This window comes from Ambystoma mexicanum, chromosome 8, assembly GCF_040938575.1.
Source record: "Ambystoma mexicanum isolate Mex_15411 chromosome 8, UKY_AmexF1_1, whole genome shotgun sequence".
Lineage (NCBI taxonomy): Eukaryota > Metazoa > Chordata > Amphibia > Caudata > Ambystomatidae > Ambystoma > Ambystoma mexicanum.
Genome location: NC_090929.1, coordinates 1,728,006,207 through 1,728,029,490, shown reverse-complemented (window position 1 = coordinate 1,728,029,490; position 23,284 = coordinate 1,728,006,207). Strand labels below are relative to the sequence as shown.

Below are 23,284 nucleotides of genomic sequence, written 5' to 3'. Positions count from 1 at the left end.
TACATATATTACAGGCAGGCATATTGTTATCATTGTAAGCAGATACCACCTAGTCAGGATTAGGTGAATAATAGAGTCTTGACAGCTTTGCGGAAGGCTATGTAGGAGGTTTCAGCTCTTAGGGACGGTGGAAGGGTATTCCATTGCAAGGCTGCTAAGTAGGGGGAGCTGGCACCTCCTGCTCTGACTCGCTTGAATTTGGGTACTTTGAGCATGTTAGAGTAGGGTGCTCTAGTTGGTCTGGAAAATGCAGCTCTGTGAATTATTTGAGACAGGTAGAGGGGGGCTGTTTGGCAGACACATTTGTGGGTAAGAGCGAGGGTTTTAAAGAGGATCGGTAGCCAGTGAGCCTGTTTTCTGGTGGCAGATATGTTCCTTTCTAGGGATGCCTATATCTGCACGAACTGCGCTGTTTTGCATTATCTGTAGCTTCTCCATATTTTTTACTGACGTACCCACAAAAAGGTTGACTGTGTTATAGCTCTAGCAATGGTAATGCAATTGTCCTGGAGTAGGAATGGTCTAGCTGCATTTAGTAGTTTGGCGTGGTATGCTACGGCATAAGCAATGGCATTCACTTGCCTGGTCATAGATAAGTTTGCGTCTAGGTATTCTCTGAGTGTTTTTACTGTTTCGGAGACTGATATTTTGATGTTGTCAATAGTGAAATGGCTGAATTGGTTGTTTGTTTCTTTAGAGTTTCAGTGGATCCAATCAGGAGAAGCTGTCTTGTGGCATCATGGCCCAGGCACTCTTGTTTCAAATCGCATCAGAGACTTTCGTGTGTACATATAACTTTTCTCTATGCATGACCACTCCGATACATGGGCTCTTTCATATTTCATCAAAGTTAAAAAAAACAAAAAAAAACAATCCCTATTAATTAGTCGTCTCAGCTCGCTCTCCTATCTCGCACAGCTTCCCCCCCTGTGTGCTTGACTCTTAGCTCCTCTTCGAGACTCGCACAGCTCCCCTGCACTTCGGAGAGATCTTTCTCCGTTTCACTTGTATCTTTTCATAACATGTAAGCGTACATGCTAGCGTCCTGTTAATTTGTTTCCACCTGACAATCATTCAATTTATAGTTCACAATGGACAATCCTGGGTGCATCTCTCATCTAACACTTGACTGGCTTTGCTACATACTATCCCTCTGGCTTTGAACTCACTGGTTGTGACTAGCACAGCTGTTGTGGTTTTTTTGTGTCGAGGTCAGTGACTCCTGACTCGCCCCTCTGATGCTCCGTCACTCCTGGGCTGCCTCTCTAGCCTAGGGTAACGAAAACCTTCAATGATTCTGTCTTCAGAGGGAAGCCTTCCATGCCAACCCCTTCTGGCCCCTTGGAGTCTTGGCTCCCTCGCCACGCTCTCTATGGCCCTTTCAAACCTCGGCTTCTCAGTGTTCTATTCTCCACCAGTCTATCCCAGGGTGCACAGGTCTTCTCAATAGCCGGTTAGATTGGTCTCTGGATCGTGTTGCTTCTCATGCTACAACTCACATCGACTCTTGTGTGGTTACTCCTTTTATACACCGGAGGAGAGTTAAAAGGTTTCAGGTGGCTGAAATGATCATTCTGTGCCTGACTTTGGCTGGCCTGGGTATCGAGACATTCATAAAAACAGTAAAGTTCCTTTAAATATAGCTGTTCCATCTGGCTGGTATTTTGGTGGTTTGGACAAAGGCAGTTCATAGAAAAATGAGGGTCTGGCTAACAGTATGTCATGTATGGTGATGGGATGTCGGGTAGGGAGGTGGTTGGAAAGGGGGTATACCATGTCTCACCTTTGGATAATCCCTCCCCAATCCCAGGGAACTCTCCACCCATGTGATCCTTCCTCGCAAGTCCATCCCTAAAGGTTTTTGACAAGATGCAGAAGATGAGTAGAAATAGAGGTAGAAGTCAAGCGGAAAAGTGTCCGGACTGCACAGAGTGAAGGATTTTGCAGAGTGGTAGAATAGAGTAATTAGGAAAGTCGGCATATAAGGAACAACAATTAAGCCGGGAAAGGACGAGAAGGTCAGAAGGTGATGAGTTTTTCAGAAAATTGACAAGAACGCACTATGTTGGCAATTTGTTGTTGAAGAATGAAAGAAAAATCAAAAATAAATCCGAGATTAGATGCTTGGGGACGAGGAAAAGAAATATGAGGGGGAGAGATTGGGGCAGACGCAGTTAAGAAAGAAATGTCCGTCTTGTTGGGATTTAAGCAGAGGAACAGAAAGACCATCCCATATTTGACAGCGGAAAGGCAAAAGGATAATTGCTGTTGAATAGAGTCAGAAAAGGATGATAAAAAAAGAAAGATTTGCCACCCCATCAGGGGTTCTTTCCTTGGATGCGGAGAAGGCATTTGACCGGGTGGAGTGGTCCAGTTTGTTTGGATTGATAGTAAAAATGGGCCTGTGAGGCCACTTTCTAGCGATGGTCCAAGCTAATTATAGAAGCCCCGGTAGTTCGCCTTTCAATTAATGGATCTGTGTCCCGCCCTATCAATCGAAGCGGAGGTACAAAACAGGGGTGCCCACTCTCCCTATTGTTATAGACAATTTACTTGGAACCACTACTGCAGATTATACGGGAGTCAGGGGAGGCACATGGTATACCGTTTGGGGGTAAGCAACATAAAGTAGCGGCCTTCGTGGACGACATGCTGCTGTCACTCACCAAACCAAGAGAATCCTTAGAGGCATGTAGGGAGATACTGAAGGTCTTCGGGAAGTGTCAGGGCTTTGAATTAATTTTGACAAATCAGAACTTCTCCACCTCATGGTGGGGTGTAGGGAAGTGGCAGAATTGAAGGTGATGCCCCCATTTATTTGGAATCCAGGCGGGTGAAATATTTGGGGGTGTGAATTACGCTGTTGCTCTCTGGCTGTTACAAAGCTAACGACCCACCCATGTTAGCCAAAAAAGGGACTTTCAGAAGTCGGGGAATCTTTGGGTTTCTTGGATGGACAGGATGGTGGCAGTTAAGATGGTCACACTCCTCCGTCTGCTTTATTTGTGCCAAGCAATCCCACTTGTGATGCCATCTAACTTCTTCAGGGAACTAGAAAAGGTGACGGGGAACTTCATATGGGAGGAGAAGCAGTCGAGGATCAATCGACAGATCCTGATGGCACCCCAATTTCCAACAGTATTACGATGCCGCACAGTTGCGGATCATACTAGAATGGTTCTCAGGTTCAGCTGGGAAACAATGGGCGGAAATGGACCGGGCAGTGGCTCGGCATGATCTCGGGGGAAGTCTTGTGGTTACTGTGTCAACATAGACCAAAGCATTTGTACCTGAGCACCATAACCAAGCTGGTAATGAACACATGGGACAAGATAGCTGGGAAATGCGGGATCGCAACTTTCCCCCTCCCCCTTTACTCCTGTCTTTAATAACAGTGACTTCACCACGGGAAAAGATAGAGGGGCCTTTGGCCAATGGCGGGAATGGGGATGTGGGGTGATCCGAGACATGTACCAAGGCCCGACCATCAGGTCCTTTGTCGACTGCAAGCAGGAGTTCGGGGTGGACAAAATAGAGCGGATCGGCTATTTCCAACTATGGCATTGACTTCTAAATAAAGAGATTAAAGCCGCGGCCACCCAACCCCTTACTCCAATTGAAAAGATTTGAACACACGACGGGACCAAGGGCTTAGTCTCCGATTTATATAAGATTCTGGATGATGCTACTCCTCGGGCTTCTTGGCCTCACATGGCTCGCTGGGAACGGATGATTGGGAAAGCGATTAGTTGGGAGGAATGGGAGAGATTATGGAGACTGATCCCAAAGGCGAGTTAGTCTTCCCAGTTACAAGATGCGTGGCATAAGATTCTATATGGTTGGCATTGCACTCCAGCCCTCTTACATAAGATTTAGCCCGAGACGTCCCCGGAATGCTGGAGAGGCTGTGGGGAAATGGGCACCAGGTCCCATACATGCTGGAAATGCCTGAAAATTGAAGGGTTTTGCAGAGAGGTTCGGGAGGCACTGGACAAGCCTTTGGGAAGGTAGTGGAGCATTCCCCAGAGCTGATCTTACTAGAGATGGGTGGAAGGGTAGAGGAGGGAGGAGGCAGGGGGCGGATCAAGGCATCATAGTCCCAACTCTGGCAGCAATTTATATTGATATTTTATTTCTATCGCCCTTGTACACAAGTGTTGCAGAGCACGACCAGGCAAGGGAGGGGAACATGGGAGAACAAAACAGCGATCTTACTAGGCCCAGTGACATTGAGAACGCGCAAGTGCATCATGGGAGAGGGGGAGGGGAAAGTGCATGGAAGGGGGGGAAGTGGAACATGCGAAGCAGAGAAGAAACAGATAAATAATAAATAATAAAGGCAACACACAGTGGTAGTTCAGCCAGCAATTTGCAAGTGCTAGGTTTAAGGCAGCAGACAGGGTAGGTCTGATACATGCAGGAAGAAAAAAGGGGGGGGTGTATGGGTACAGATGCAGACCCCAATGCAAGGGATGGCCCGGAGGCACTGCAGGAGGGTGGCGGGGTGAGCAGGTACCTGGGCCCGGAGGACACAGGGTGGCCAGGTGCATGGTGCCAAGAGAGAACAGATCAGCAGGGGAGAGGGGGAGCGAAGGCAGAAGAAAAGAGGAAGGTCTTGAGGTGCTTCCGGAACCAGAGATGGTTCTCCTCACGTTTTAGAGTGGCAGGGAGGCTGTTCCAGAGGGAGGCCCCAGAGATCTACCCCAGCTCGTTTCTCTGAAAAACTACTGACCCTGAGGGAGTTAGAGGTAGAGGAGCGAAGAACTCGAGATGGGAGGTATTTGCGGAGGGATAACTGAAGGTATTTTGGACCCAGGCCCCAGAAAGCCTTGTGGACAATGCAGAGGATTTTGAATTTAATCCTTGCATCCTCTGGGAGCCAATGGAGAGATTTCAGAGCTGGAGAGATACAATCCCAGGGCTTGAGGCCAAGGACAAGTCTCGCAGTCCTGTTCTGGATTAGGTGCAGAGGGCGGAGAGTAGAGGAGAGTAGAGGAAGGTAGATTTAGAAAGAGGCTGTTACAATAGTCCAACAAAGAGAGAACCAGAGCTTGGGATACCATGAGCTTCTGGGGGAAGGAGAGAAAAGGGAGAGTACCTCTGAGGAGGTCCAGTAGGAAATGTGACTTTTTAGAGACCTCAGAGATGTGGGTGGAAAATGAAAGGGTGGAGTCAAAGATGACCCCGAGGTTCTTAGCCTCGCAGGTGGGGGTAGGAGGAGGGCCAAGGGAGGCCGGCCAGATAGTGAGGGGAAAGGATGGTGAAGGTGTGCCGATGAGGAGGCTCTCCGTCTTGCTGGCATTCAGACAAAGATCATTGGCAGCACACCAATCTTCAATGGCAGTTAGGCAATCAGAGATGAGAGAAGGAGAGGAGGTGGCAGTGTCGTCAGCGTACCACTAGAAATTTGAGCAGAAAGTGGCAATGCAGTGGGCGAGAGTTACCAGGTATTGGTTGAAAAGCCAGGGCGAGCGGTTGGACCCCTGGGGAACACCACAGGTAGAGCGGAAGATAGATGAAAGGAAGGCTCCAAGTTGGACCTGGGTGGGTCGATCTGAGAGGCAAAGCGGTAGCCAGGCCAGAGCCTGATCAGTGATACCCAGGTTTTCACGGAGACGGTTGAGCAGGAAAGTACAGTCGACTGTGTCGAAGACAGAAGAGAGATCGAGGAGGATGAGGACAGAGGGAATGTTGGAGTCAAGGTTGGAGAGCAGATCTTCACGGATGTTCAGGAGAGCAGTTTCCATGCTTCTGGCAGCTCTGAAGCCAGACTGGTGGTCATGGAGACAGCCAACAGAATTGTAATGAAGATTAAGCTGAGAGATGGCCAACTTTTCCAGGAGTCTTCCCAGAAAGGGAGTTTTGGAAATTGGGCACTAGTTAGCTGCACAAGAAGGATCAGCTGTAGGTTTCTTGAGAAGAGGATGCACAAGGGAGTGCTTCAGAGGGGAGGGGAAGGCTCCTGAGGCAAAGGAGTGGTTGCAAAAATCAGCAAGGGCTGGAGCGAGGGTGTCAATGTGGTCCTTGATGGTTTTAGAGAAACAGGGATTAACCTGTTTTGATGGGGCTTTCATAGATCGGACTTGTCGAGTGACCTTGTCAGAGGAGAAAAGAGGAAAGGACGAGAAGGGTGGCGGGGGGTGGCTAAAGGAGGGTCAGCAAGCACAGATGGAGAGGGGCGAGGAGGGTTGGGGGTGGACACGATGTCCTGGGTTTTTTAAATTAAGTGAGGCAAGGGCATTGCAAAGAGCCTGGGAGGTAACAGGAGGGGTAGAGACTGAAGCAGGGTTGGCCAGCTCCTTGCAGATTTTAAAGAGTTCGCCCGAGTTTTTTGATGCCGCAGAGACACAAGCTTGAATGTGGACTCTCTTCTTGCTGAGAATAGAGTTGGTATTGCCTTTGTAGTTGGCGACAGGCCAGTTTGTCAGAGGATGAACAGGAAGTACTCCATTTCCTCTCAGCCGCCCTACAGTTAAGTTTAAGTGTAGCTAGGTCAGAGTCCTACCAGGAATTGCACTTGGCTTTGGACTTCCGTTGGATCCTCATGACAGGGGCAAGAGCATCAAGAGTATCAGAAATTAAAGAGTAGAGCAGAGACAGGGCTGTGTCAGGATGTGAGACAGCCAAAGGTGGAGGGGGGAGGGAGAGAAAGTGGCGGCAAAAGCCTCAACTGACACACGCTTCATGGGGCGGATGTCCGAGAAGGCAGGTGGCAGTGGTGGGGTAGACTTGGCTTGGGGGGGAAGAGAGGGAGAGATGAGATGAGAGGAGAGGAGGGAGTGATCGCTCCAGGAGAGAGGAGTGGTCATAGGGATGGAGAGTGGGAGGTCAGAGGAGATCAAGACATCGAGTGTGTGCCCTGCAGAGAGTCGCGCCAGAGGGGAGGATGGACAGGGAGAGGGAGTCACAGAGGTCACGGAAGAGTACAGAGGAGGAACAAGGAGAGTCTAAATGTATATTGAGGTCTCTGAGGAGGAGTTGTTGAGTGGTAGAGGCCGGGAGGGGGGAGGAGAGGTCTGCCCACTCAGAGAAAAGAGGTGATTTGACCAGTAGGCCGGTAGATGGTAGCCACAGTAAGAGAATGGGTAGGCGAGAGAGAAAGCCTACAGACAAGGCATTCGAAAGACAAATAGGTCTGAGTGGGAATGATAGAGGCAGGAATCCACTCGGGAAAGAGCAGGGCCACCCCCCCCACTGGACCGGGAGGATCTGGGTGCTGAGAGGATCTTTTAGCCATCAGGGAGGAGGGTGTCAAAGCTCGCGACAGAGCTGGCCGTGAACCATGTCTCAGTAAGATCAAGGACATCAAGGTCTACTTCTTCAAAGAGGTGGCAGATGTCAGAGGAGTGTTTGACAGCAGAGCGAGAGTTGAGAGTGGCAATATGAAGAAGGTTGCCAGCCTTAAAGACCTTTCGGGGAGGGGTACAGATCAGAGGTACGCCCTGCAGAGGCGAAAGAGCCCTAGGAGTGGCAGAGGAGGAGGAGGAGGAAGAGAAGGAGGAGGAGAAGGAGGAGAAGGAGGAGAAGGAGGAGGAGGAGGAGAGAGAGAGAGAGAGAGAGAGAGGGGGACAGCAGGAAATGAGAGGAAATTGATGAGGCGAGGGAAGTGCCTATCAAAGAGGAGGCTTTTTGCGGGCTACTGGAGGGCTGTGTGTGTTTGCTGGCAGGGTGTGGGTTGGGACTGTCTCTCGTGTCTGAGTGGTATTCATGAGTTGTGCCACCAGTGGTCTGGAATGGACTTGCTCGGGTGTCTGTGTGGGCCAGATCTGTCATTGGCTAGTGGGTGGGAGTTTCAGCTCTTACCTGGTTTTTTGGATAAGAAGAGGACCCCAGCACCCATTCCAAAGAGATCCTGGAAGAAACCGAAGGAGTCCAGTATCCTGTCCAATTGCAAGACTTGTGAGGAGATCGTGGACCTGTTGAAAGAAGGCCTTGCGACCAACCTCTGCTGCTGTCCTGAAAGAGCCCTGTCTTGTAGGTGATCTCCAGCAGCAATGACACTCATAGCCTAATGATGGAAAGGAGCAACACGGTGCCGCCCCATGCAGGATTTGCTCCGCAAAGTGTGCGAACTGGTGGCTCTGGAATGGGCTACCTACGCTGTTAACAATAACCTCTCCAGATTTGCCAGGGATTGGGGTGGGGAAGTCCTGTCATTCTTCAAAGACGATTACAGCACCCAATGGTGCCTGCAACATCTGAGACTTTTGGACCTAAGTTGAACCAAACCAGACAAAATGACCTCACAAGGACTGAAAAGCACCATGGATCCAAGAGGGGAGGGGAGAAAGGTGTTCAGCAGTTGGGGGAGTTGGAAGGGGGAATTAAAACTTGTAAAACCAATAAAAAGAAGATGTGGGTGTCATCCGCATGCGAGTGTACCTGGAACCAGTGGTCAAGAATTAAGGTGGCCAACCTTCATTTAACACTTCTCTGGAGCACGAACACTGGCTCCATGTTTGTGGCAAGAGAGGCAATGGAAGGAGTTTAGAGAGCGGGGGAGGGAAAAATGTTAAGCGGAAACGGTTGGAGATGAACATCAGGGGTTCGATTGTGTAGAACAGCTGGTGTGGCAGAATACCAGGAGGAGGATGTAGTCAAGGGCCAGGAGGCTAGCAAGGTGATGGCTAGTAAGGTCAAAAAGGAACAAGGGGGCAGGAGTTGGACCCTGATCTGAAGTGGTGAAACTCAGCGAGCGGAGGAACAGGCATGTTAAGCAGGATCAGGGCACAGGTGACGTGGAGAGGGAGGAAATATGGACCCTATGAGAGGGAGTTGGTTTGACCCTTTGAGTTGCCTGTGGGAACGCACACCCAGCTGGCTCTGTCTAAAAGTTCAATAAAAACTCCACTGGTATAGACAGATCATGGTGGTAATGTAGAATCATCTACAGAAACTACAAGGAAAGACCGGAGATGACAGTATCCCTCCACAGGCCAGCAGGACAAAACCCAGTGAGTGTCCCTTAGAGAGTGGCAGGGGATGCCTGAAATCCCTGTGGATTTGATGGGAAAATCCTCACACAGTTGGGGAAAAAACTGTATCAACACTTGTTTTGTCTTAAATAAAACCTTTGTAATACGAGAGTTGTGTGTATCCTCTGTGTGGTCCCTGCTCGACTACATGGCAATATGCTTAATTAATAAAAAGCATGCGTAGTGGAAAAGGCAAATAGGGTTAGTATGGGATTCCATTTCCTTGAATATCTGACTAGATGCCTGTTTAATGGTTATCAGTTAATCTGACTGCATTTATACATTTGAAGAAAGCTAACAATTCAACTGCTCTTGTAATTCTACAGGCAATGGATCTATGAAGATGTATCAGCAAGTCAACAGTTCTGTAAAAGCTCATGAAGGAGCCGCGTCCTTCAATGATTCATTGGTGAATATCAAGGAGTCATTGTTCCAAAACTCTGCTCTCGGACCATTACCTGGAAACGGGCAGAATGTGCCAGTGAACGCAAGACTGCAGGTAGAGGAGACGATGCCATGCACCAGTGAGGAGACGACGCCATGCACCAGCGAGGAGACGATGCCATGCACCAGCGAGTCCACTCATCCGCATTCAGGGTCAGCAAGAGATGGGAGTCTTCCTCTGCGCGGGCAAGACCCACAGGAAGCGTCCACACATACTATGTGTGAAAGCATCTTTCCCCCGCAGACCCATGTTGGTGCTCATGAGAGGACACACGTGCAAGGGAGACCATACGAGTGTGCTGTATGTAAGAACTTATTCAGTGGGAAAAACATTCTTGTTAGGCATCAGAGAACACACACAGGAGAGAGACCATTTGCATGCTCTGAATGTGGGAAAAGGTTCAGAGATAGTGCCACACGAATTAAGCATATGAGACAACACACAGGTGAAAAGCCATATGCTTGTAATGAGTGTGAGAGATGTTTCCATCAGAAATCATCACTTGTTTACCATCAGAAAACTCATAAAGGAGAGAAACCATATGGCTGTACTGATTGTGGAAAAAGATTCCAAGAGCATCACTCACTTAAGACTCATCTGCGAGTGCACACAGGAGAGAAGCCGTTTTCATGTACTGAATGTGGCAAAAGGTTCACCCTTAAGTCAACACTTACTAACCATCAGAGAACACACACCGGCGAAAAACCATATGCATGTGATCAGTGTGATAGAACATTCACTCAACTAATTACACTTGTGAGGCATCGGAAAACACACACAGGGAAGAAAATACGCATAGCTCCTGAATGCCTGCCAGACTACTTTTAGCATTGAAGGTTTGCTCATCATCCAAGAAGGAACAGCGGGGGAGAATCCACATGCATATGTTGAATATGGCTGACACTTCGTCAGCATGCAGGACTTGCTCATCATAAGAGAATGCAAACTAGTAGACATAATGGAAGTTCTGCCAATAGCATGCCCATACACTAAGAAATGTTTCATTACTGCCATGTACACTAAAACATAGCCAACCTTGTGGCCCTTACCTGCAGGCACAAATCATGTATTTATTTGGTTTTTTGTAATGAGCAACATGCAAATGTCACAATCCAGGGCACAGCTGCACCACTGCATGTCCATATACTTAATGGTAATGAATGATTCCGTGACATTTCCATACTAGCCAATGTCCTTACACTGAAGAAAAACAGTGTGCTTTTACTAACATTTCGTAATGAGTAAATCTGTGCTCAGTGCATATTTGTCACGGGACAATATACACCATATCCTATGTAGAATGCTGCCGTGTTCAACCTTGTTTTGGTTACTTTAGGTGTGCCTACGGGGCATGCTGGTGGTAGCAGTTGTTTTTCGCTATTTTCTGGTGTAGTTTACTTTAGCTGTACCATGTTTAGCTACCAAGTGTGGCTAGTTTCCAAACATGGCAGTGCCACATGGTTTTTAGTTTGTCCCTTGGCCATCTTGTCTTTTAACCTTTGTCCTGGCCTATGAAACCAGGAAAATCCTTATATGGACTTCCAGTGCCCGGGAAAGCAGAGGCATTTTGCAGGCTACTCGAGGGCTGTGTGTGTTTGCTGGCAGGATGTGGGTTGGGACTGTCTCATGTCTGAGTGGTATTCATGAGTTGTGCCACTAGTGGTCCTGAATGATATGATATGATATGATAGGTTATTTATAACGCGCTTAATACCCAGAGGTTTCTAAGCGCGGACCCAGGGATCGAACTTGTGTTGCTCCGTGTCATTTTGTTTCCAAGTCGAGCACGCTGCCGCTGAGCTATCCTCCTGGGACCTGCTGGGGTGTGTGGGTAGACCATATCTGTCATTGCCTAGTGGGTGGGAGTTTCAGCTCTTACCTGGCTTTTTGGATAAGAGGACTCCAGCACCCATTCCAAAGAGATCCTGGAAGAAACCGAAGGAGTCCAGTATCCTGTCCAATTGCAAGGCTTGCAAGGAGATCATGGACCTGTTGGAAGAAGGCCTTGAGACCAAGCTCTGCTGCTGTCCTGAAAGAGCCATGTCTTGTAGGTGATCTCCAGCAGTCCTGCGAAGGAGCTGCAATGTTTGTAGTGGAGGGAGCATCCATTTACTACGTCGGCTGTGAATCCTACGAAGAAGAGCCTTCAAAGTGCCCCTTGACCACCCAGTGGCTGACAAGCTCAAAGTTTGGACTAACATGCTGCAGACATCGCCATTTTGAGTTGAGGCCTGGAATTTGGGGGATCCTTGGCTTGTGCTATAAGACTCACCTCTTTGGAATTGTATGGTCCTAGCATCAACGGGACCCTAAATAGGTGAAGGCTGACCGTGGAAAATGAATTCTCATGCACCGCTGTGCATCAGTGGCTGTCGTCCAAAACTGCTTTCCTGCGTGCGGTTCAGTGTTAAGAGGGGCCCTGCATTAGGTTTTGCTGCATTCTCCAACCTGAAGACCTTGCATTTGTCACCAACCGGAGAAGTGCTAGAACATGCAGTGCCTGGGTATTAAGGGCTTAGGCTGACAGCGGGAAAAGCGACCTCAGACCCTCTTCAGAAGATCTGCCAAGTCCTAAGAAGAATCTGAGTACAGGGGGTGACTTGTAATGATACTTAACTGAACCCCTTTTAGGAAAGATTTCTCTTTACTGTTCCTTTCCTTCCATCTTTATGGAACACCCAAACTTTTTTCTTTTATTTTATTTTTTTCAAATTGAATTTTATTGGGTTTTTACATCAAAAGTGAACAGTCAGGTGAATGCATAACTGTGCAAACTTGGTTACATCACAAGATCATCACGATCTACTTCAATAGCAAACTGATAATAACACACATGTCCACTCTCGATGGATGTATAGTGCGAACCCGCACCCCCTCCCCCCCATGTCCAATCTCTGACGACTTCCGGATATCGGCGTTAACTGTAATTGTCTTATGTGGCGGTGTGACGTTGATCTCTGTCGGTGTCATAGGTTCCATGCGAAGGTTGTGACAGGGATGGCTATTAAGCAGTTCGTAGATCGCTATTCGGTTTACAGACATGGGCCGTTGAATGGTGTTATGATTAGAGGTGTGAGTCGGTAGCTACCGTACTTGTAATATATTGTTCAGTGAAGTCCATCCAGGCTTCCTCCTGCCGGGCGGCCTTGTCATGGATGGTCGCGGTTATTTTCTCTATCGTGTATATATTTATAGTGATTTGCAGCCAGTCTTTTTTGTCAGGTAAGCGCGGGGACTTCCATTTGATGACTAGGGCAGCTCTTGCCGCCAACAGGAGAGGAGATATCAATCCTTTTAAGCGTACCACTCTGTCTTCTTCTTCAAGGCCAAATAGGATTAGGAGAGGGGATAGGACTCTTTCTATGCCATCTAATTGCTTAATCCACCCCAGGAACTCTTGCAAATAGATGCGTACCTTGGGGCACTTCCACCACATATGCCATTAATCAGCGTTCATTTTGCAGTGTCTCCAGCATTTTGGGCTAGATGTTTGGAACATTTTCGAGAGTCTGCAAGGATCATACTGCCAGCGATGGAGCAGTTTCAGGGCATGTAATTTGTACTGGGTGGCGATTGATACTTTGGCTGGTGTTTCGCAGATTTTGTCCCAGGTGTGGTGTTCAAATTCTCTGCTAAAGTCCTTTTCCCATCGCTCTTTGAGGCAAAGACTTGGAGTTTGATCTTTGGTGATGAGGGCCTTGTACATGTTCGCTATTAAACCTTTCGATGAGTTGGTCGTGTCTAGTATCGATTCGAACGGTGTGAGCTCTCGTCGTGTGGCTTCCTTCCATTCCTTCCTTGACATGACCCCTTTTAATCGTAGATACAAGAAGATTGGGATTGGATGGATTTGAAGGGCCTCTTCCAGTTCCAAGATCGAGATGAAGTTCCCGTTTCTCCACAGTTGGCCTACTCTCTCCAGGCCGGCATCAAACCAGGTCTGTTATCTGGCGTGTTCGGGGATTTCCTCTCGGATCCCGGGGGACCAGAGATGACTTAGTGGAGAAGGCCATGTCGTGATTCCGGTCATCCCTTTCCCTTTCTTCCAGATATTCCACATGGTGCCCAATATTGGGTGGTCACGTAAGCGTTTCGTGAGTTTCGCTCTGGGCACCCATAGCCACTCCGTAAGGGTAACATGTAGTAGGACATCATTATCTAGTTGGACCCATTGGATGTCCTTTCTATTGCGCAGGTGTGGGATCAGGATCCTAAATTGGGTCACCTAGTAATATCGTTCGATGTCCGGGAGGCCCACTCCGCCCATCTCCTTCCGGAGTATCAGGATGTCATATGGTATCCGGGGTTTGTTTCCGTCCTACAAGAATTCCAGTATGGCTTTCTTGGTCTGTTTGAAGAAGTGGTACGGGATTGCGATGGGGAGGACCTGAAAGGGATATAGGAAGCGTGGGAGGGTCACTATCTTAATTGCGTTCAAGCGGCCTATCCAGGAAATGGTAAGGGTTTTCCATTTTGCAAGATCCATTTTGAGAGCGCTTAGGAGTTGTGGGAAGTTTGCCTCATAGAGTTGAGTTAGATCTCTTGTTAAGTTGATGCCCAGGTATCGTAATGTGGGGCCTCCGACAATCAGGCCAAGGATTTCGAGGTTGTGTTGCTGCTCCGGGGATGGGTCATGGAGCGGGAAGAGAGTGGGTTTGGATTTATTTATCTTAAAGCCGGAGAGTGTCCCATATTCTTCAAAGAGGTGTATTGCCCTTGGGATTGACGAGAGTGGGTTTACCACGTGGAGCAAGATGTCGTCTGCGTACAAGGCTAGTTTGTATTCTCTGCAATTCACCTGCATTCCTTCAACGGCTGTGTCTCCTCGGAGGGCTCGGGCCAGGGGTTCTAGTGAGAGCGCAAAGTGAATCGCAGAGAGGGGACAGCCTTGTCTCGTTCCTCTCCTGAGAGGAAACCAGCGGGAGTACTGGGCGTTCACCGCTACAGCGGCTCTTGGAGCTGTGTAGACTGCCTTAATTGCTTGTCGGAGAATGGGCCCCAGGCCTATTTTTTCCAGTGTGGTCTCTAAGAAGTGCCATTCGACTCTGTCGAATGCTTTCTCTGCATCGATTGAAAACAGTGCTGGTGCGTTTGGCAGGTTTCTGGCCTCATGTATGAGGTGGAGGGTCTTGCGGGTGGAGTCTGCGCCTTGTCTACCTAGGATGAAGCCTACTTGATTGTTGTGAATTATTGTGGGCATGTGTGCCTCAAGCCTCGCGGTGAGAACCCTCGTGTAGATCTTGGCATCAATATTCAGGAGTGATATCGGGCGGTAGGAGGCGCATTGCTTGGGGTACTTTCCTTCCTTGGGGATCACCGTTATCAGGGCTTCAGAGAAGGAGTCGGGCGCCACACCAGTGCTGAGGATGTTGTTAAAGAGGACCATCATAAATGGTAGGAGTGCATTCTGGAAAGTTTTGTAGAACCCTGCGGTGTATCCGTCGTTTTCCGGTGCTTTCCCCATCGAAAGTCTTTTAATTGCGTCTGTTATTTCTTCTCCCGTGGTAGGGGTTTCCATGGCTTGCGCTGTTTCCAATGGGAGGGTTGGCATGGCTACTTTGGTCAGATAGTCTGTTATTGCCTCCGGGTACGGTGTATCTTGTGAAGTGTAAAGTCTCTCATAGAAATTGGCGAAGGATTCAGGGATACTGGGGGGGACGATGGTCTGGGGGTGCATCTGTATCGTGTACTGTTGGAACCCATCGTTCACGGCGTTGGCCTCGGAGTCTTGCAGCGAGTAACGCGCCTGCTTTGTTCCCATGCTCGTAGTGCTTTTGCTTCAGGCATTGAAGTCTGTGAATAATGCTATTTGTTTCCAGCTGCCGTAGTTCTTCTCTTTTGGAGTTGGCTTGTTCGATCTTCTGCGGTCTTTCGGAGTCCGCCGATTGGGCTGCGAGATCAAGTTGGGCGATTTCCTTTCGCAATCTGTTTTGTATAAGCAGGCTTTCTTGTTTTTTCGCTGCTCCCTCCCTAATGAGAAGTCCCCTCCATGTGGCTTTACCTGCCTCCCATACTGTATTGATGGGAGTTTCACCTACGTTGTTTTGCTCGAAGTATTGAGTGATGTCCAACTCCAGCTGCTCTCGAAAGACTGTGTCCTTGAAAAGCGTTTCGTTACATCGCCATTTGGAACCCCGCCGAGGGAGCGCGATCTGATCTATAGTGACCACCACCATGTCATGGTCCGACCAAGTAATGGGCGATATGGTAGCTGTCGTCATTGCTGAGGCTATTGCTGCAGTTATGTAAATGTAGTCAATTCTAGAGAAAGTAGCGTGAGACGTGGAGTAGAAGGTGAAGGCTGTTCGGGTTGGATTCATGCATCTCCAGGCATCCGTGAGATTGTAGGCGTTCATCATATCTACAATCCGGGAGTGTCCGGTGCCCTGTGAAGGGGTTGTGGACGGAGTGCCTGCTTGTCTGTCCATATCCGGGTCCATCCACGTGTTGCGGTCACCTCCTATTATTACTTCACCCTCTGCCTCATTCATGACCTTGGGGATTGCCTGTTGAAGGAACCGGGACTGTCCGGTATTAGGCGTGTATATAGACGCGAGTGTGATGATGGTGTTCTGTATCTTGCCAACTAGCACCAGCGTCCTACCACTCACATCTGACCAGGACCTCAAGAGCTCAAATCGAATTGATTTACTGACGAGAACACCAACCCCGGCTTTTTTAAGCGGGCCGAAGCCCCAGTATTCAGTGCCCCATTTGGGGTGGAGTACCCTCCTCTCCATTACTATATAGCGTTTCTTGCAGAAAGAGTATGTCTAGATTGGCCCTCTTGAACTCTCGGGATACTAGCGATCTTTTGGTAGGGGAATTTGGCCCCTTAACATTTAGCGTGCCGATTCTGAGTGTGCCATGCCTGTCACCTGATTCGTCATGTCCACCAATGAGTGGTGAGTTTTGTGAGTTTGTTGGTCACACCGCCTGTGTACGTGTCACAACTTGCCACAGAGGAAGTCTTTTGATGGTTGTCCCACATCCAATAGGACTTCAGAACGTTTTTGGATTCCCACCCCCCCTCCTCCCAACCCTTCCCGGGCATTGGACTCAATGCCCGTTGTCGGCAGTTCCAATTTCCGGCACAGCATTTCCCCTACAAGGAACTGCAACTTGGATTGATGGTGTCCAAGGCGAGCCAGGTGCTTGCAAGCGGCCTACTATCGGACCGCCCGTGAGGGTCGTAACCACGCGACTCCCTGCACGAGTGTCATCTCACTAACATTTTGAGCCCCCCCATTCTTAAAATGTCAACTCGAATTACAACTTAACACACAACAACTATTATCACTTAATAATGAATGCAGTGATGCATGCGGTTTTGGGCTCTCTTGCGGCCAGTCGATCATCCTTCCCGGGTCTGGAGACAGACTCGTCACGGGGCCGGCTCTGGTGGCTGTGATGTGCCGGTTTCCAACGTGATGGAGGGACTCCGAGACCATGATTCCTGAATATGCAGCGCTGGGTCGGAAGGTACGTGCCTGCCGCTTCATTCAGCATTTTCCGGCGTGTCGTTGGGTCGTCTGTATTTTCTAGCTCCTTTTGACCTTCTTCCTTCTCGGGCCTCTGGGTCCTCGCTGCGCTCCCTCTCGTGATGATTCGTCTTGTGATCCCTCTTTGGGGCCGGTGCCGAGGAGATCTGCGATGCAATCACAAATCTCTTCTTTGGAGCGGAGTATTATCTTCCTACTGCCATGTTCGAACGTTAGGGAGAAGGGATAGCCCCATCTATATCTCGTGCCTTGGTCTTTGAGCCATCTGGTTAGCGGGCTACACAGGCGACGCCAGGGCTAAGGTGAGCGAGGATAGGTCCTGGAAGATGGTTATTTGGACTCCACCAAGGGTGAGGTTGTCGCCTGATCTGGCTTTAGTGAGAATCCTCATTCTGTCTCGATATCTATGAAACCTGGCAAGGACCGATCTCGGACCCCCTGGTGGGCCTCCCGCTCTGTGTATTTTTCGATTGTGGGTTCGTCGATATTCTCATCTGCGGTTAGAATTCTAATGATGTCATGTATCGTGTGTTTGAGGTCCACCTCTGTTTCCCCCTCCCGTTCGCAGGTTGTTATGCCTCTCCCTATTTTCTAGATCGTCTATCCTCAGCCGGATGTCTTGTTCTCGTTTCTCTATATTGCGCATGCGGAGGTCGAGCTGGGTTTCCAGTGTGTCAATTGAGGCTTGGTTGTTCTCGAAACTTTTGAGTCTCTCCTCAATATTGTCCACCCTCTGGGTCATTTTGTCGATCTTGCCATCCAAGTTGGCGCCCATGTTTCTGATTTCACTGAGGAGGGCGGCTATGTCCCCTTTGGTAGCCGCTGCCTCAGTTTCGGAGGGATCCGCTGACATTGTGCGGGCAGTTCTAGGTTCGGAGTCCGGCGGGGTGTAGGCATATTTGGCTAGTTTGGATTTGGTGCTCATGCGGTGTGTAGGTGCGAGGAGGCACTCGCCCCTGGAGCGGGGGCACTACCCTCAGCACCAAGCCAATGAGCCAGTACTGGAGTGCGTTGCAGGGCGATCTCCGGAGAGTCCTGGGTACCGAGAGTCCAGCGTTGGGAGAAGGCACACGCCCTGGGGTCAGGGGCTCTACCCTCCGGAAGCTTCACCTTGTGTTCAGTTCAGTTCCATGCAGACCTCAGGTTCAGTGCGGGTTCCTCAATGTGCCGGAGTGAATGCGGATTGACTCGTGGGCCTTGATGGGGTTGCATGGAGGGGTATCTTGGGTCACAGGAGTGTCTCTTGGAAGGCGTACAGAGGAGGGTACACGCCCCACGAGTGGGGGCCCAACCCTCTGTGGCGGGTTCAGTGCTGGGAGTTTGGAGGACGAGTTGAATGGGGGAGGCCTAGCTGACGCCCAACTCCAGATCCAATGGCCAGAGGAGTTGGGAGCGAACCTCCTGGTCAGGGTGTGCGTTACGTGTTTTGCTCGGTCGACGGAATGGGGCTGGCGACACCGTACAGAGTCCGACGAGGGGCGAGACTGGCGTTACGCCACACAATCTCTCCCGTGAGGGGCCACTGTGCATGGGCGTAAGGTTGAGGGCGGGCAGGCCTCTCGGGGAGCAGGTACAGCGTTTGTAATGGGCTAGTGCGTCGATGGATGGGGAGGGGAGCGCTCACTCTTATGGACGGTGGGCCTCAGGCGGTACCGGGCGCGACGGAGTTGCCGCGTGGATCGCGGGATGGGAAGGGCCGCCGCCTCCTCTGGGGTCGGGGGTCTCCTCGCTCCATGAGGGCCTGGGAGCTGCGCGGTGAGGCGGGAACAGCCTTGGGGGCACGCTGCACGGCTCCGTGGGTCCGCGGGAAAGTGGAGGGCAGAGCCAGCAGGCCCGGACGGAGCAAGTCCCAGTGTCCCGTCGTGCTGAGGGCCTGGAGGGAGAGGCGCGATCCCGGAGGCTGTACTCAGGCTACAGAACTCCGATTTTCACAAGATTTTCGCTCAATATGTGGGGGTCCAGTTCCCCCGTCCCTTGGATCCGTCGTTATGCGGTGGGGGGCCTAAAGTGGGGGCTCAAGCCACTTTTGAGGGTCGCAGGTCGGAGCTCACACGGAGGAAGACTGCATCCGCGCGCCCCCTGGCGGCCAAACTTTTCTTTTTTTTTAAATCGAACCTGTACTTTTTGCAGTGCAGTGAAGCCTTAAGCTTCACTACACTGGTCTTTGCTCATATGGTGTGGCAGTACTCGGAAACCTTGTTTCCCTTAATCGAGTTACTATGTTATTACTTTGGTTACTTTTGTTTCACTTGTGGTAACTTTTTATCATTGTGCAATGCAGCTTACACTGCAGTGCAATGGGGTGCATTATTGTTTTGCCCTAGACTAACACTCACAGGGCGTTTGGTTACTCTAGGTGTGCTAAAAGGATAGGCTGATGGCAGCAGTGACTTTTCCCCACTTTTGGGGATTTTTGTTTTAGCCTTGCAGCGTTTGACTACGAACTGTGGCTACAGGTCAAACATGGCCGTGCCACAAGAATTTTTTGTCTGTTCTTTTGCCATCTTGTTCTTTAGCCATCTTCCTGGCCTCAGAGGCCAGGAAAATCCTTATAAGGACTTCCAGTGTATGGAAAAGCGGAAACTTTTGGCAGAATACTGGAGGTCTGTGTGAGTTTGCTTGCATGATGTGGGCTGTGTCTGCCTGACCCCAATCCACAAACTGATTTTAGTGTGTCTGAGTGGTATGCATGAATGCTCCCGCCAGTGGTCCTGATTGGACCACTGCTGGGGTGTGTGTGGGATAGTCCTGCTATTGGCTAGTGGGAGTTTCAGCTCTTACGTGGCTTTTAGGATAAGAGGAGGACCCCTGCACCCATACCTCAGAGATCCTGGAGAAACGTGAAGGAGCCAAATATCTTACTCGTAAAGATACCTGAGCCCCAACTGAAGGAGGCCTGGCAATCAATTTCTGCTGCTGCCCTGGAGGAGCCCTGTCTTGCTCTTTATCTTTAATAGTCCTGCGAAGGAGCTACGAGGAGCCCTGTCTTTCTCTTGATCTTTAGTAGTCCTGCAAAGGAGCTACGACCCTTGGAGTGGAGGGCCATCCATTCCCGACGTCTGCTCGGTGCCCTGCCAAAGGAAGCTTTCGGAAAGTGCGCTGGAACCGTCCTATGGCTGACCAGCTTTGTTTTGGGCTACTGTGCTGGGGTATCCTCAGCTGGCCCTGCAAGACTACCTTCTGCGAATTTTCAGGCGTCCTAGCATCAAGGGGACCCAAGATGGAAGGGAAAAGTCTAACTGCGGCTGCTGAGTCCTTTTACATCGCCGTGCGTGGGGACCACCGTCCAAAAATTGCTTACCTGAGTCCAGTCCTGAGAGGGGTGCTACAATGAGTTTTTCTGCATTCTTCAACGGAGAGTCCTTGCAACTGTAAAATACATCAACCGGAGATCAGTTCGATCCTGCAACCCCTGGGAATCAAGGACTGTGCTTCCGGCTGGAAAAGCAACGTCGGACACTCTTCCTTTGTTCTGCCACGTCTGGGCAAGAATTGGCTTACGGGGGGTAAGTTACAGAGTTTCTAACCTACCCCTATACTCCCATTATAAGTCAATGGGCTTATAATAAAGCTTATTTCTAACACTTTTCACTTTGCCATAGCTTGCTTGTGCAAGACATCTGACTGTTGGAGCTACTTTTGGGCATTAGTCTAACTTGAACCCTAACCCTAAGAACCCTTCCCTGGACCCCAGAAACCCTACCTGCTTTTTTTTCTGCATCCTAAACTGTATCCGGAACTATAGGGCACAAGGCCCCAGGCAAGTTACGGCTGGATAATTTTAAATGGGGATCATCTCTGTGGACCTTTTTGTGCATAATACTTGACTAACCTTTCCTTTGCAGGAGTTTCTGATTTGTCTTATGCCTTTATAACCAAGTGAATGTATATATGTATTTAGTTTAATAGTGTTGTGTGATAAGCAGAAGTCTGCTTGTAGTCCTTTTTCTATAGTGTGATTTGGCCATAATTAAATAACTGTATTTTTATACTTCCTGTCCAAGTGTAATTTGTGATGCCCATTGTGTGACCGTATTGTGGACCCTTTACAAGCTCACCCCTCTGAAGATCTTAGCTTAGACAGCCTGTCACTGCTAACTTTAAACTGGTTTGGCTACATCTTCCCAAAGTTGCTCCTATCACAATGTAAATTGGCCTTCTATACATCCGTCCATCAGGCCAGAGTGTAGAAATCAGTTCTAACATCCCCTAACTCCCACTTCAAAGTTTTAATCACTTTCAGACACTTTTATAATAGTTTGGCTTTGTCATTGCTTGTTCATGCTAGCACTCCAAACGTTGCAGACACTTTTGTTTGAACAACTTGTCCTCTAGCACTTGGAACTCTTCATTGGACCCCAAAGACCCTACACATTTTTTTCCAGCCTCACAAAATTGCATGGAACTTTGATGAACATTTGGGCACAAGGCCCCATACATCTTGGGGATGGACTTCTGAAGCTAGTACTGTATCTCTGTGGACCTCTAGTGCTTGTACTAATACTCACTTTCCTTTACAGGGGGTTTTATATATTTTTTGCTCTACTTATGTGATATGTATCTATTATTAGTGTTGCGTGATATTACCTGTTAGTGGTAATTTTTCTTGGTGTACTATGCCATAAATATGTATTTTTATGACTGATTGTCTAAGTGTAATCCCTGACTTTGCACTGTGTGTACTAACTGTGGAACCTTTACAATCTCACCACCTCTTGAAACTTAGCCTAGACCACTCGCCTTGCTACCGTGAACTGGTTTGGCTGCATCTCAGAGTTGTCCCTGTCACTATACTAGGTTGGCCTTCTATACATCTGTTCACCAGGCCAGAGTACAGAAAATCAGTCCTAACAGGCACCGTAGGACGTAACACTTGGAACAAAGGCTCGATCAGGGCAAGGTCCTGAGCTGCAGAGGGGAAAGGTCAAAGAGCACCCAAAATGTGGTCATCCAACAAATTGACAATCCTTTGCCAAAGAAGGAGACACCAGGAAACATGAACAATGTAGCTGAGGACCAGCCACTTCAGCATTGGAGAGCTGAGGACTTTGGCATCCTCCCTGTTTGGGGTTAAGCATTGACCTCTACAGTCCACATCGGTCTATAGCAATGCATGAGATTTATTTGGTTAATGAGTACTGCCCCGAGAACAGGTGCTCAGGAGACTAGGAACTAATTTGGGGTAGAAGGGAGCAGTGTTACTGCAGATCCTGGCCACAGTGGCCTGCTGTGGTTCTCCTAAGAAGGGAATGAGTTTGGAGTTGAAGGGGATGACCTCCTCCCCCACATCATGATCTGTGAAAGAGAAGCTCCTGATTCAGCAATAGAATTGGCTACATTGGCAAAGTCTATATAGGTAATTCATCCCAGTGTAAAACCCCTTTAATGTATATTAATGCAATGTATATATAGTAGGCAGAGTTCACTGCGATCAAGGGCCCCCAACAATTGTAGGGACAGACCCCTAATTACCTCAGCCCAAACTGTGGTCCACCGCATGAGGAGCGAGTGTACATTTTGTACGTAAAGCAAGATTTATTGTACACAAATTCAGGGATTAGTAGGGTATTCCCATGGAACCAAATCAACTTAAGTCTCAACGAACTATATCAATTGATACATTTCTATACATTTTAAGCAACAGCTAAACACTCCCAAATATTTTATTAACACCCACCCTTCAAACATGATTGGACAAAACATTTACAAAAAACATCCATCTTTTCCAAATGAATTATTTCTCATTGGCCATCGACAATCTTTACGACCATCTTCAGATCATATTCGAAGTCCACTTTTGCTGTGGATTGGTCCGTGGTAGGACGTGACGTCATGGTAAAATGAAACATTCACATATAACATCATTCAGTACTTAGTAACACCTGGCCTAGAGCCTTTAACCTTGAGTGTAATTTGCACATGGTCCGCTCAGATATTCTAGCAATACAAGGAAGGGCTGAAAAAACATGTTTTCTTTGAAGTAATGATTGCTTTATCCACCCAAGACTCCTGGCTCATCTTAAGAGACACTAAATTATGCGACCATGCTCCAGCACATACTGCCTCTAGTTTCACCCTGGGAAAACAATTGACTGCCGACACCCTGGCCTCGGGGCCCCATCTTTATTGCCAGCCTAAGCGAATGGTCAACCCTGTCTACGCGACTTCAATGTAACAAGCAAGATTACATCTGTTCCTTTGCAGAACTGCTAAACCATAAACCTTCATCCTGTTTGCAAGGTGAACTTCTACTGGATGACTCAATCTTTCTTCTGTCAAACCACCAGGCCCCCCAACCAGAATGTCCCAGCTACCTGAAATTCACTGTGCAGCTGCTACCTGCAGAGTCCAAATAAACTCCC

The 23,284-nt window shown here is 48.9% G+C and overlaps 1 protein-coding gene across 5 annotated transcripts in view; it reads left to right on the top strand.

Annotated features, from left to right (window-relative positions):
* Nucleotides 1-21,564, top strand: part of LOC138473374 (zinc finger protein 514-like) — a 175,337-nt gene extending 153,773 nt beyond the window's left edge. For all 5 annotated transcript variants that reach the window (XM_069612065.1, XM_069612064.1, XM_069612063.1 and 2 more), the window contains one exon: nucleotides 9,302-21,564. In XM_069612065.1, the coding sequence (XP_069468166.1) occupies nucleotides 9,302-10,248 (947 nt within the window). In that variant the 3' untranslated portion in view covers nucleotides 10,249-21,564. The remainder of the gene's footprint in view (nucleotides 1-9,301) is intronic.
* The last annotated feature ends 1,720 nt before the right edge of the window (nucleotides 21,565-23,284 follow it).